Source organism: Petromyzon marinus, chromosome 6 (genome assembly GCF_048934315.1).
Source record: "Petromyzon marinus isolate PM22_M1 ecotype Great Lakes invasive population chromosome 6, UKy_Petmar_22M1.pri1.0, whole genome shotgun sequence".
Taxonomy (NCBI): Eukaryota; Metazoa; Chordata; class Hyperoartia; order Petromyzontiformes; family Petromyzontidae; genus Petromyzon; species Petromyzon marinus.
This window is the reverse complement of record NC_133672.1, coordinates 10,344,546-10,358,071: the sequence shown is the minus strand read 5'-3', so window position 1 is coordinate 10,358,071 and position 13,526 is coordinate 10,344,546. Positions and strand designations below refer to the sequence as shown.

General features: G+C 39.2%; 1 protein-coding gene across 1 annotated transcript in view; it reads right to left on the bottom strand.

Annotated features, from left to right (window-relative positions):
- The window catches only part of EPAS1 (endothelial PAS domain protein 1), a 28,300-nt gene that overhangs the window by 8,874 nt on the left and 5,900 nt on the right, over window positions 1-13,526 (bottom strand). Inside the window, exons 2-10 of the mRNA XM_032948042.2 lie at window positions 12,923-13,113; window positions 6,610-6,755; window positions 5,853-5,937; window positions 4,451-4,563; window positions 3,864-4,075; window positions 3,071-3,177; window positions 2,033-2,180; window positions 1,565-1,794; window positions 431-618 (exon numbers count right to left, since the gene is read on the bottom strand). Coding sequence (XP_032803933.2) covers window positions 431-618; window positions 1,565-1,794; window positions 2,033-2,180; window positions 3,071-3,177; window positions 3,864-4,075; window positions 4,451-4,563; window positions 5,853-5,937; window positions 6,610-6,755; window positions 12,923-13,113 — 1,420 coding nt within the window. The remainder of the gene's footprint in view (window positions 1-430; window positions 619-1,564; window positions 1,795-2,032; window positions 2,181-3,070; window positions 3,178-3,863; window positions 4,076-4,450; window positions 4,564-5,852; window positions 5,938-6,609; window positions 6,756-12,922; window positions 13,114-13,526) is intronic.

Here is a 13,526-nt window from a genome sequence, read left to right as displayed (position 1 = left end):
TTGCGGAACCAATTAATATCGTTAACCGAGGGACCACTGTATTTGTTTAGTGACGTACAGTGCCTCCAGTGGTACCCAGCATTAAGTGCTAATAATAATCTATTATTATAAACATCTGCAGCGTTGCTTTGTGAGAGAATGGATGATTGCATTAATTTATTCTGAGTCATATGCCTTTTCATATTCTACAAAGGTTAGGCAAAATGGTCATTTGAAAGTCATTCGTTTTTCCCAGAATATGATTCATAATTTCTACGTATGTGGTCAATGAAAGATAAACCTTTCCTCAACCCTGACGATCTTCGTAAACTATTTATATCCTTGGGTTTGGGGATATGGCTTGCTAAACAAAATAAGTGCATTATATAAAAGACTCCTCATGTAACGGTAAAGATAAGAACAATTAAATCTCACTGTGATTGTCACTTACACAGGAGCTTCCCGTCTCTGATGAGCTGGGAGTTGATGTGCGAGTTGACATTTGGTGTGCGGTAAAAGGGGACACTTGTGTGTCTCCTGAGTCAGTCGGTGCCTGCTTGCCAGTCCTCTTCGTGTCTGGGTCACACCGAGTCGTGTCGTCGCAGAGAGGCGCGCTGTTGTAATTCTGTAACCCACAACCTGTGTGCGGCAAAAAGCGACACAACAAAGTCCAATGAGTGCACGTGTACATTCCTGCTAAGTGCAACCATTTCTAAGGTGAATATATTGAATCGGTTCATGTTTAATGTTGCTGCATGAGAAGCACAAACATGCCGTTTATTAAATGTCATGGGTTACTTTATCCGTTAAGTATTTTACGTGCAAAAGATGCAACATTAGATCTGTAAAAACATTTTGATACTGAGAACATTCTCTGCCACACCAATAACAGCCTCATGTTGAAAATCAATCAGTTTGCAAATTAACCTCACCATAACATCAATATGCATTCAAGTTAGGAGTTATTCACTTAAAAAATACGGAACTTTGTATGGGAGCGTGTGCATTTACACAAAACCCTCTCGGAAGTTGTTTCATTATTTTCTTCTCATTAAGATGTCAAACTCACAAAGCCATTGGGCGTGTGAGTAGAGAATGTATTTAGCTAAGCTGGCACTGGTTATAGTGCCAGACCTGCAAGACTAGAAATTGGAAGGTTGAGAGACAACTTGACTGGGTCAACAATGGTCATGCCAGAGATAATGTCCTCAGGCCACAGAAAGAAGAAACTTCCACCATTGTCCAAGAGCCACCAACTAACTACATTATCTCATTCTCGTTGGAATAGGGAAATACTTATTTATAAAACATACTTTATACGTGTATATAAATATTTCAAATTCTATTCCAATTGTGCTATCGGCATCATATCATAAGACAAATCATCAGTTTAGATCTTCCGCAGAGGAGTGAGGAACCGCCCTTGGAAGCAACGATCACAGATGTACATGAAAGATCCTATCAAGTGACCTCTGATCCACACAGTAGAAGGCAGCATTACCCCATTCCACCCAAGCAGAGACGTACTTTTAACTTTGACCTGAATGTAGTCATGCAAGGCTTTGGCATAGCATGTCAACCTCACCGGTGCTGTTGAATTGAAGGGGCACGATGGTGTCGCCAGGAGTTGGTGCCAGCTGAGCCAACTCATCGGGCTCCTCCTTCAGCATGGCGTACAGCCGGCCACTGTCAACTGTTTGGGGTGCCTCTCTTGGGCACGCCTCGTCGCCCTCAGCCCCCTGCGCCGTGTCCTGCAGCTTGAAGAGCCGCTCCGTCTGCTCCAACGAGAAGATGGTCGTGTTCTCCTCTACCCCACTGGTGATGAAAAGAGCGCAAATTAAACACGGTTAAATTATTAACTTTGCGACAAGCATAATTTTAACAAGCTGAAAATGTACCTTTATTACCTTTGATGTGAGAATACTGTAACCTATAATTATCACACAATGACGTGATAATTCCCAAGGTGATGAACCATCGCTTTTTTTCACTTACTATAATGTTCGCTATAAATCACTGCTGTGTAACTTCTAAGAAATACATCCGTTCGTACCTTAGCACGTAGTGGATGCAGACAACCGACTGTGGCTGAGCACTGCGGCTGTTGTAAATGACAGAGGCTTGCGTCTGCACCCAAACGTAGCCACCATGTTTGGCCAACATGCGGTACTGCCCGGTCTTTGCCTGTCCCTTTGAAAACACTGAGACAATACAGAAAAACAATACCACAAGGTGACGTAGAAATGTATTATGAAATGCATTTTTTTTGCTCAATGACATTAGTTATAAAACTAAGTACAGTAAAACCTTGGATTGCGAGTAACTTGGTCTGCGAGTGTTTTGCAAGACGAGCAATTTTTTTTAATAAATATTAATTTGATAAACGAGCGAGGTCTTGCAATACGAGTAGTACGTATACGCTATGTCTGCCGAGCGTCACGTGATCACAACTGATATACGAGTGCTTTGATATACGAGTGCTTTGGATTACAAACACGTTTCCGGAACGAATTATGCTTGCAATCCAATGCTTTACTGTACATATAAAGTTAAATTACACAACAAAATGTCACTCTGAAGATAAGTACAATAATTACTTTGTTTTTTTTTTAAGTTATTCCCCTTATTAGGCTGTATATGATATTAAAGCCTATCCAAAGGAATACAAAACAAGTATTTTGCACCAATTCAAAATGTGGAAAGATGTTCAAACACACATGCAATGTTTTTGAGCTGTTTTTAATCCAGCTAATAAATCATCTCTCGGGGAGCTGTGGTATAGTAATTTGTGTACTGCAATCTGAACCCGGTTACCTGGGTTTGATTCCCCCTTCATCAACCCACACTAACCAGGATGGTGAAGTATGGTCAAACAAACCCCTTGACCCACACCGCATGCGAATTACGTAATAAGTCAACAGTGGTCATCCCAACTGAAAAGAAACCACTGCCACAGGAATGTGAAACCACCACAGGCTCAGGGCCACGAACAGAGATGACCACCTGCACATTGCTCATATTGAGCAGGAAGATATATGTCATTTGACTTCAACGTTTTAATCATCAAAATGAATGAAAATCCAATACTTACAGCTATGGTGGCTTTTGGTAATGTTATCAGAGTCTAATGCATGATAGTATTCATACACAGACTTTCCCAAAAGCTCCTCTGGACAATATCCAATCAGGTCAACGACTCTAAAAAAGAAAACATTTCATCAAACTATATGTTAAAAATACAAGGTTCAATATGGTCAGTTACATTATTCACTTTATTTTATTCACATTCTGATGCTAACCAAAGCAACAAATCTTCACAATAATTATTAAACATGATACGATTACATAAACTAAAATTACATGAATACAATATTTACTGAATTACGTGCAAACACAACCATTTGCACTGGTGAAAGATAATGTCAGGGTATTTTCCAGGGTCTGCAAGGCAAACATTTTAAAATAGAAATAGTGCACAAACTATAACATAAGCAATAATTTTAAACCGTTTAGTACATATTCTTCAAACAAAAATAACCTCCAAGTCCTCTCAAATGTAACCAAGGTAAGCTGCCTACTTTAGTTAACTACATATTCTCTCACTCCAATCCAGTGCTGTATAATTTTTAATATATACATATATATCTCACATGTTACAAAATTGTAAAAAATATATCGATGGAAATTTGTCTTGTGGCCAAAATTATCTTATACAGTATCTACAGTAAATATCCAAAGCTCATGATCTGCAATACCCACATACTTCCTTACACGTTACTTTCACATTGCAATGTCATCCTTGGGCAACATCCAAGCATTATACTGTACATGCCAGCAATTGGTGGAGATGGCAACAAAGCATGAAGCTCTCGAACTTTCCAAACCTGTCATCACAATAGGAAAACTTCATGTCCAGGGTGTGGCGGCTGAGAAAGGTGTGGCTGTCCAGAGGAGCCTCCAACTCAGCAGGATGTGGGATGGGCTGGCATATGAGGACTAAATAAGTTTGTGCCGGGTCTTTGAAGCCACGGGAACTTTCGGTTTGTGTCGAGCTGCTGCTGCCACACACCTTCTGGTGCCCACTGCAGTTGAGCACCTTGAATCATAAATACATAAACTTAGGTCACATATTCATTGTTCACAAGCCTACAGGAAGAAGTTATGTATTTGGACATACAAGGCTAAACCAAAATACACCGTATTCTCATAATTAAAATACAAACTCGGCCCCCCCCCCACCTGGCATTTTTAATAAAAAAGTGGGAGTGCATCTTATGATCCACTAAGCTTGTTTGTGTTTGTGGGGCCAGATGTGGATAACTATATTAACACCGGGCAAAAGTCTGGGATGCATCTTACTTTCTAGAGCGACTTTTATTCCAGGATATCTAGTATATACGTGGTTTTTTTCGTATTTTTAAGGTATATATGAGGATATATCATACAATTGTGTGTTGTGGAGTGAGCATACCTTCCATGAGGCAGATTTCAGGTTGACAGTTCTGCCCCTGTTCGTGATAGTGCACTTCATACGCATCAGAAAGTCAATTTCAGTTGGGGTCTCTTTATTTTTTTTTGCCGAACCTAGGGGAAATGAAAGTGGATTTTTTTATCCAACATTTCTAACCAATACAATAATAACATACACGTACAGCCCTCTTATCATTCCACTGCTGAATGAAGGCATACCCATGCCACTTGTTTGAATAACAAAGGAGATAATGCACATTTACTCTATTATATAAATCAACCAACACACATGCGCATTCCAGTTGACTATGACATTTCTGACACATTTTGATGCACTCAATTCAAGAAACGCATTAACTAGTATCTATTTCAACTTAAATGTTGCTTTGTTTCACCGGCTGCCTTGTGTTTTGGGCCTCAAGGCCTCTGTGAACAGACACATTAATAAATAAATAAAGCACCACCGACAAAGGGGCTCGTGTATTCTATAACAATGAGCACAGAGAAAAACAAATTCGATGCCACCTGTTTCGCAATCGCAAATGAATGTTTTGCCGCTGGGAGTTACAAAAGCCTTGATGGCTTAAACGAGATTCGCATTGCAAAACGTCCTAGTGGGTATAATGCAACAACTCATCTGAGAAAAGACTTCAGTCGCATGCTACATAACAGTACGGCTGTATAAGGGATTTTTTTGTTTGTTATATATACGTCAACAGTGTTGAAAATTAGTTGAACCGCAGGTCCGTGTGATGGAGCAAAGTCTGGGCTACTGCCGCCTCTTCCAAGATGTTCGGCCAGTGTGGACGACTTAATTATATCTTCTCGTGGATGGCCTCCCCCCCCCCCCCCCCGGGGCAGTTGTGCGAGCAAGCAATTGCAGCGAATTAACCCTTTACTAAAAATAGTAATTAAGCAACGTATGCACTGTTAAGTATAATGTTTAATCCCGGGACATGCGGGATTAAACATTCAAGTTAGCATATTTAATCATTGTACAAATGCAATGTGTTAATGTCATTGCACGCATAAAAATGAATGCTGCATACATTTTAAGTATCACGCAAAGTATTTCCAATGCAACAATCGCATTGATTCCCATTCGTTGTATAACGTATAGCCATAAGAGAAAACCATCCACTGGATATTTTCCCCTGCTTTATCTGTTGTACATGATGTATTTTCCCCATTTGTTAACGATAAGTATGACCTTATAATTTTGGAATCATCTAAAGCAAACAAGCAACGCAGCGAGGAATTTTGGTATCTATAATCTGTGGAGGACATGCTCTATTATGTAATTATCCAGAATTACAAACACCGTCAAACCGCAGAGTTCTGGAGATCCACTGCAGAGTTAATTATGAACCAGAGTTATAGAAATACTGCTGGTAAACTCTTACCTTGTTTGCATGAGAGTATTTCTTTAATTTCTTCATGGTCACATGGATGGGTAAAATCAAAAATACTCTGCCCAACAAGATCCACCTGCAAAATATTTGAACAGAAAAATGTTAAACTGGGACTTGGACATTTCTTCCACTACTATTGGTAGCCGTGATAATATTCTTTACGTCCACTGTTGGATTTGAACCTAATGAACCCTAAACATTATCTGTTGTGATTTGGGCAACTTGCAGTAATACACAGTGCTTAAATGCAATGGCTGAAAAGGTATTGTCGTTTTCTTAAAAAATATATATTATTGCACTCTTCATGTAGCTTGTGTAAGTACGCTGGCTCTCTGCTTGACGGGCCTCGCGTTAATTTATTCCCATGCATCACCACTATGCGGCACTGTCGCTTAGAAAATTCTCCCTTTTCATTAAGAGTGTAAAATGGGAATTTCAGAATCACAAATTTGAACAAATTACATGCGCTGGATATTGTATTTTCTGCACGTCACAACCAGAAGCTAAGACTTTTCATTTGGTATAAACCTTACATCTGTAGACAATGTGCAGATGAAGAAGAATGTGATATATGTATACAGCATATATGAGATCCTGAACTGAATAGAAGTATCTCCCTGTGAGTGAAACTAATAACCTACAGAAAAAAATATCATATAAACTGCTATAGTGAACGAACATGATATATAGACACAATCTGCAACAATTATAAATTATGTTCTGTAAAAATAAAAATAGTACATCTTACATGTGTGGTTCCAAGGTACTTGCTGACATTATCTGACAGATAAACTATGTCTCCATCGTGATTCATGACCAAGAAAAATCCTTCCAGGACCTTGAGAAAAGCTGGATCGATGTCACCCATTGAATCAATGTGTTCAGTGGATCCATCTGAAAAGGGATGACACCATGAAATGAAAACCAATTCCCAATGTGTAAAAAATTACGGATACGCCATATGTTCACACGCATACCGTATATAAAATGAAGTGCTTCAAATTACCCATGCAATTCCCACCGTAACATATTATACAGGTGCATTTTTACAGCCTTTGTAACTGGTGCACGTTGACCCAGGAGTATTTTTGCAAAGGAGACCAGGATTTAAATAAGTAAAGTTAATTCCAGAAAATTTAATTTTGTATCTTGTTACAAGCGACGATGTGCAGTGCTGCATTTTATTTCTTTAAAGTCTCGCACCTGAATTGTCAAACTGTATTTGGTGGTGGCCAATCAAAGAAACGCAAATGTAAAAGTAATGCAGGTAGTTTGCAGCTGTTACTCAGTAACAGCTATTTTGTCTGACGGGTTGTATTACATGTGAATCACAGCCATCTAGAACTTTAAATTACAGTGCTCTATCCGACTACATCAATATTTTAACCAGACTGTTTTTACAATGGAACATTTATGGAATGCAGAACAGCAGCAGAAAAAGATCCTGAAGATTTTACATGCGTGGAGTGTTGCGTTTAGCCTTCGTTAGCAGTCATGGCCATTCCAGAAGAGTAACCACATATACTGATGTAAAATTTAAAAGCTTCAATACTCATGGAGTCAAATATTAATATCTAATTCACTGTAACCTTCTCAGAATCAAACATTGCTCTAAATAAACGTATGTTTCAAAAAGCATAATGCTACATTACAAAATATCAGAGGAGAATGTAGTATGACTGTCCTTATAAAGCAGTAATTAAGAATTGCTTGCAATATCTAACTTCATTTAAATAATGTGGATTAATTGTTTAAAGGGTTCAGTTAAAATACATTGTTGTCCAACATCCATTGTCTGATAAATGTTGTCCTTCCCCCACATCTTTGATTAACATGGTTAGCTCAGTACGGAACATACATACATACAAATAACATATTTAACAAGGTCAAAGAAACGCCCTCACGCTCCTTATAGATGAACATAGCTATTTAAATAATTATTGAGATACTTGATACTCATTACTACGGTATGCCTTTCACTTGTGTTGTACTTCAGAGGACATGTGTTGTTATTCCCTGCGTTCTGCATGTTAAACAAAGCTATTCACAATTCATGAGCAGCTGGAGGTTGCAAGATTCATTAGAGAGGTTGGAACGTGCATATTGCTCATGTTCCATGCTGATAACATACAGCAACAATAACTGGAACATTGTACTTGGAAACTAAATCATTATCAAAAGTTGCAAACATTGCACTCTTAAATGCAGTTTAATAAAAAGTTATGAAAGCACAGGTCTACTCACTATTCAGACCTGCCTGACAAGTTAAATTATTGTGCTGGATAAGGATTTCTCAGGTGAAAATACACACTAGGTTAAGTGGGCTGTACACGTATACTGATTTAAAGCATTTTTTTTGTCCAACAAAAAAAGAGCCGGGTGTGCGAGTGCATGTCTGTGATCCAGCATTTTCGAGGCGTGGAGTCGGTCGATCGCATAGATCTGGGAGACTCCTAAACCCTCGCTCGATCGCATAAATCTGGGAGACTCCTAAACCCGCTGGCCTGCAATGCAGCCAGCAGATGGCTGTACAGAAAGTGTGTTGAGGGCTCATTTGTGCAGTTTTTTTTTATTGCGGCCTTCATGAATGTGTGGGTTTACTCCTGGTACTCCGTTTACACATGTAAGCCACCCATTAACATAACTAACTTAACATATCAAAGTAATGATGCTCCTGAAAAAAAAACTGATATATCGAAGCATTCTGAAATTAATTATTGTTTTACCATTAACAATTATTTTTTTTAAAAAATTATAGTTTACACATAATTGCTTTATAATTGTTTAAGTACTGTATGCACATGTACTGGACACGGTGTACTGACACGGTAAGTATAACATACTTTCAAAAAAATCCCATCTCACAGCACAATTAAATGAATGCTATTTTTTTCCATAGCATACGGGGTGGAGGGAAGTTAGACGTTGCTCTGTCATACGACTCGTTATCTTTTTCAACCTCAGAATCAGAATCTTTATTTATCCTGGAGAAATCCAATGAGCTATGAAGCTCTTTTTCCCAGATTTCCAGTAGGACATCCTTCGGTTATAAAAGAACATGCTACTATGCTCTCTGGTTCTATTTGGTAAAGTCACGTAGGTAAAAAAAATAAAACAACAAAAATCACGACGTTTCGGCCACAACACAAGTATGGATCCTTGCAGTCACGAAAGCTTCAAATCTAGAACATGCTACTGTTATTACAACCTGCCATTGTAAAAGTGTTTGATTGGTGACTGTATTTGAAACATATGCAAACGATCCCTTTGTAAGTTTGTCTCATTCATCCTAAAAAAAAAACAACTACATAAAAAGACAAGCCAAATAAGAGATATCTTACCACTCGTAACTTTGGTGACGTGAAAATCCTGACCAAATGCCTATTAAATAGAATATTTCTTCGTGCGCAAAACAATTATTGGCCATTTAATTCACAATAACCAATGTATCGTTTGAAACTGCTGTATTTTATTGCACCTACCAATGAGCATATTTAATGAATTTAATTATTTGTAGTTATTGCACTCAAATAGTGTATCATCCGCACATACCGACATATACGTTCCAACGTAAATGTGAACTTTCACGATAATGAGGAATGTGTCACATTCCTAAAACATGACCACAGTATATGTACCGACAATGACAGAAATATGTTAAGACTAAACGTTGAGTAAATACATGGAATGTGACACATAGTGGCGATGTTATTTCTCATGTTCATCCACAAGTAGACAGAATAAAATACTGTACACTGTCGTAGTGACCCACTCTATATGGACTTAAACCACACTTCATAGACTGCCCTTCTGTACTTTTTAGCATATTTGCAGTACAGGTTCTGTCGACGCAGCCACCAATATTTCTACCAGTAAGGTGTAATAACAGGAATATTCATAATACGGTATTATAACAACTCAGGTATAATAGCCAATTACTTTGATGGGATGAAAAATGGCTTGCCACTAATTCTTGAGTCAGCGTTAAAGAGCGTAGAGTACAATACAAATGTCAATCATGGCCCAAATCGTTTTCATTTTCAGGCTATAGTTTAAAAAAATGAGAATTGACCTTTCATTACGGTTACTATTTAGATTTTACTGACCACATCAAACACGAACGAGCCGCAACACTTTGTTCATATCAATGCGTACCAAACCCTAACTTCATATCAATGCTTACATAAGTGGACATAACGTGCTGCGAACTGTGTTTCTTAACATTGTCCTCCTCACTATTGTCTCAGGCTTTGTTTTCTATAAAACTGCGACCATTTCCGTGTAGTTCTTTAGTCTGGCTCCGATGTATATCCTGAGGACGGAGTCAAGTCTCCAACAAGGTCCCTCACGAGCAACAGGAAAAACTAACTTTGTTCCTAAAGTTGGCAGCAGCAGTCCACACATTCCATACTTAATGGCATTGATTGAATTACAAAGTAGTACTACATGTTCTCATTATGAGATCTGTTGTAAAACTATTTACACCTGTTTTAAGGTTGACGTTTTTAAAGTAGCACTTATCGATACCCAATTCATTCCATTGTATGGATTAGCCCTTCTTTTTAACTGTGATTTTTTTTTTTAGGATAGGAAGGGCAAGAAAACATTCTTAATATCCGTCCAGTGTGCTGATAACAGTTAAGATGCAACCCCGACAGAAAGCTGAGCATGAATTTTGTCCATAATTATTTGGACACACAGAAAAAATAAGGGGCACCCAACGTCTCATTTAAGGGCTTTACAAACAAGGTGAACTTTGGACATTCACTGCGATTAATCTCTAGACAAGAGGCTAATAAGAGGCTAATAATGGGAATGGAACTCCAGAATCCCACTACAAGTTCCCTTACCCAATCAAACGCTAACACAATGTTGACAAGATGGTCATTTATATTTCAATGATCAATGATGTTTGTACAAAACAGATAATTACGATGAGGATAATGGATTTTTTTTCAATGTGGCGATTTCCTATTACTGCAAATGACATCGTAACCAGAAGGTAATATGTAAAACATTGATCAACACCCGATCAACTCGCTATATCACTACCTGTGATTATAGTGGAACACACTCTTTTCACAGAAAATAGTTTTACAACTCACAGGATGAATATCCATCTCATCCACCACCCAAATCACAGATAAGAGACATTTCCACTAAAAATGGCTCTTCACCACAGCTACCGGGGCAAATTAAAACTAAATTATTGTATATATTGTTCCACATTTAATAAAATCCAGAACTGCACTTCCCAAAACCGTTGCATTTGGTTTGAAGACAGCTGTACTGGTGAACTTTAAGTTTACTAATGCCTATTACAAATGTTTTTCATGCTATCTACCATTTTTTACGATCGTAACATTTTATAATGTCATATAGTCCGTGTTGAGTGGCGTAATAGATTGTACCAGGTTTATAGTTAATACCCGAATGTGCTTACTTATGATGAAATGTTTTCATAAGCTTGAATGCCATGTAAAACAATATAAAACAAGTTAAGATTTCCTGAAGTGTAATCGATTGTTTTTCTAAACTAGTTGATGTTAACATATGAACATGTTCAATATATTTTAACAAGCACTGCTTACTTTATTCCAGTAAAGGGAAACAACAAAAATCCTATAAAGAGGTTAAAATTATACGCATGAGAAAAACCAACAGTGTCCCCAGAAATTCCATAAACATCCTGCCACTGAGACATTTCCTGTCTCCGCATTGAAAGGAGATCGCCCTCCATAACTTAGGCATCAAAGGGTCAAATGCCAAATTTGGTTTGCTCTGTATATTAAGGACATCCTTAGTGTTCTTTGGATGGAAAATGTATTTATTGTTGTGTTGGTTCCCCACTGTGCAGATTTCTCAGGTCTCCCTTGCAATACAACACATTTTTTGCCTCAGCGCTCAACGGAATTTAGCTTTTAAAATGACTAGCAAACCGCACATCCTTCGGATGTGACCGTCTATCCAGCCAGCAAAACTTTGCTTTATCTCATATTGAGCCCTGTCTCTCTCCACCGTTATCTTGCCTTCTCTGTACAGTACATCCCAATGTATCCCGACTTCTCGCTTTGACTCTGATTCTGATACTCTATCTCACCCACATCCCTCCCCTCCATCCTCCCTCCCTGTTTGTCTCTCTCACCTTCTCACCCTAGCTCCCCTTATTCCCACCGCTCCATTTTCTATCTCAATCTCTCTTGCCTCTAACAAATCCTCCGTCCCACTGTTAGTCGCTTTCCTTCGCTTTCATCTTTCCCTTTTGCACTCTATATTTACTCTGTTTTATGCCCTTTCACTCTCTCCCCACCCCTCTCCGTCTCTTCCTCCCTCCTCTATCTCCCTCCCTAATCTGCCTCCTCTATCGCATTTGTGTGGGATACACGGCCAGGATGGAGGGTGGGGGGGGTGTGACGCCAGAGCGATGCACGAACCTGGCTCCACGCTGTGGTATACATGGGCTTTCACTACCATGCTCGCGTGCCGGCCGGGAACCCAGGCAGGAATCCAGCCAGCAAAATATTTTGTAATATACTATGATTGCACTTTACAAAAGCTTGAAATGAAATTACACAAAGGTGCAGTCCTACACCTCCTCGTTCACGCCAGTACTGCCGGTAAAGGCCTCCGCTTGGCAGAGCTCTCGAGAGCCCCTCTCGAGGGTATTTGGCCTACTTTTCCACATTGGCTGGACATCTTGAAAGAAGCATGAGTACCCACGCTTTACCCACACCACACGTCACTTGCCAATCAATGGATGTGAAATTAGAAGAAAAACAAAAGACGTGCTTAATGCAGGCAATTTTACGGTGGATGCGAAGACGATAATAATATTTTAGGTACAAGGCCATAACTTTACTTGTAAAATCAAGACTGTATTTGGTTATATTTCCAAATGTAACTATTTAGCGTAGTGAGTGGATTTTAATAAGAGCAAGTAACAATTTCATTTACTCAAGAAATGCATTGTATCTTCATAACTGTAACACATAGAGCTGTGTAGCACGTTTTCTTTTCTGGCCAAAATGCTGCTTTAGTCCCTCTCCGCTGAGGTCACGTACCAGAGGCGAGCAGTTTTCTCATCCGCAGGAAGCTTATGGCGAAGCGCATGACGGACGCCTTGTCTAGGCTTGCGCTGACACTTTGCGGCAATGGCAGCTCACGGGCCAGTTCACAAAAGACCTCCGTCTCCTTGCTGCGCCGGCATCTCGCTGCATTTCGAGATTTCTCTTTGCGTCGTTCGGATGTGGCACTGCACGCACAGACGCACGCACACACACACACAAGCACAAGAGTACACATGTATAGGTCATCTGATGAGCTGCGCTGCAAATGTGCTAAAACCCTTTGTCATGATCCTAAGGGGGCATCTGAGTAAAATCGACACGCAAAGCGGTGGAGCAAGATAATGCAGATCTTATGATCTTGCCATTATTGTTTTTTTCTTCAGTGGGACTTGGTATAAAGGTATTGTGGGAAGATTTATTTCATGTGCAATACTGCATTTTGCAGTGTATATTCTGAGTAGCTTTGTTGGAAAAAAATGTAGGTAACTTGTCCACCAGAGAACACAATTGGAACCAGAGTGGTGGTGATTGACGAAACTTTTTGAAAAGTGATCCAACTACAGCCAGCTTTGATAATTGTTTGCACCATCCCTCAACG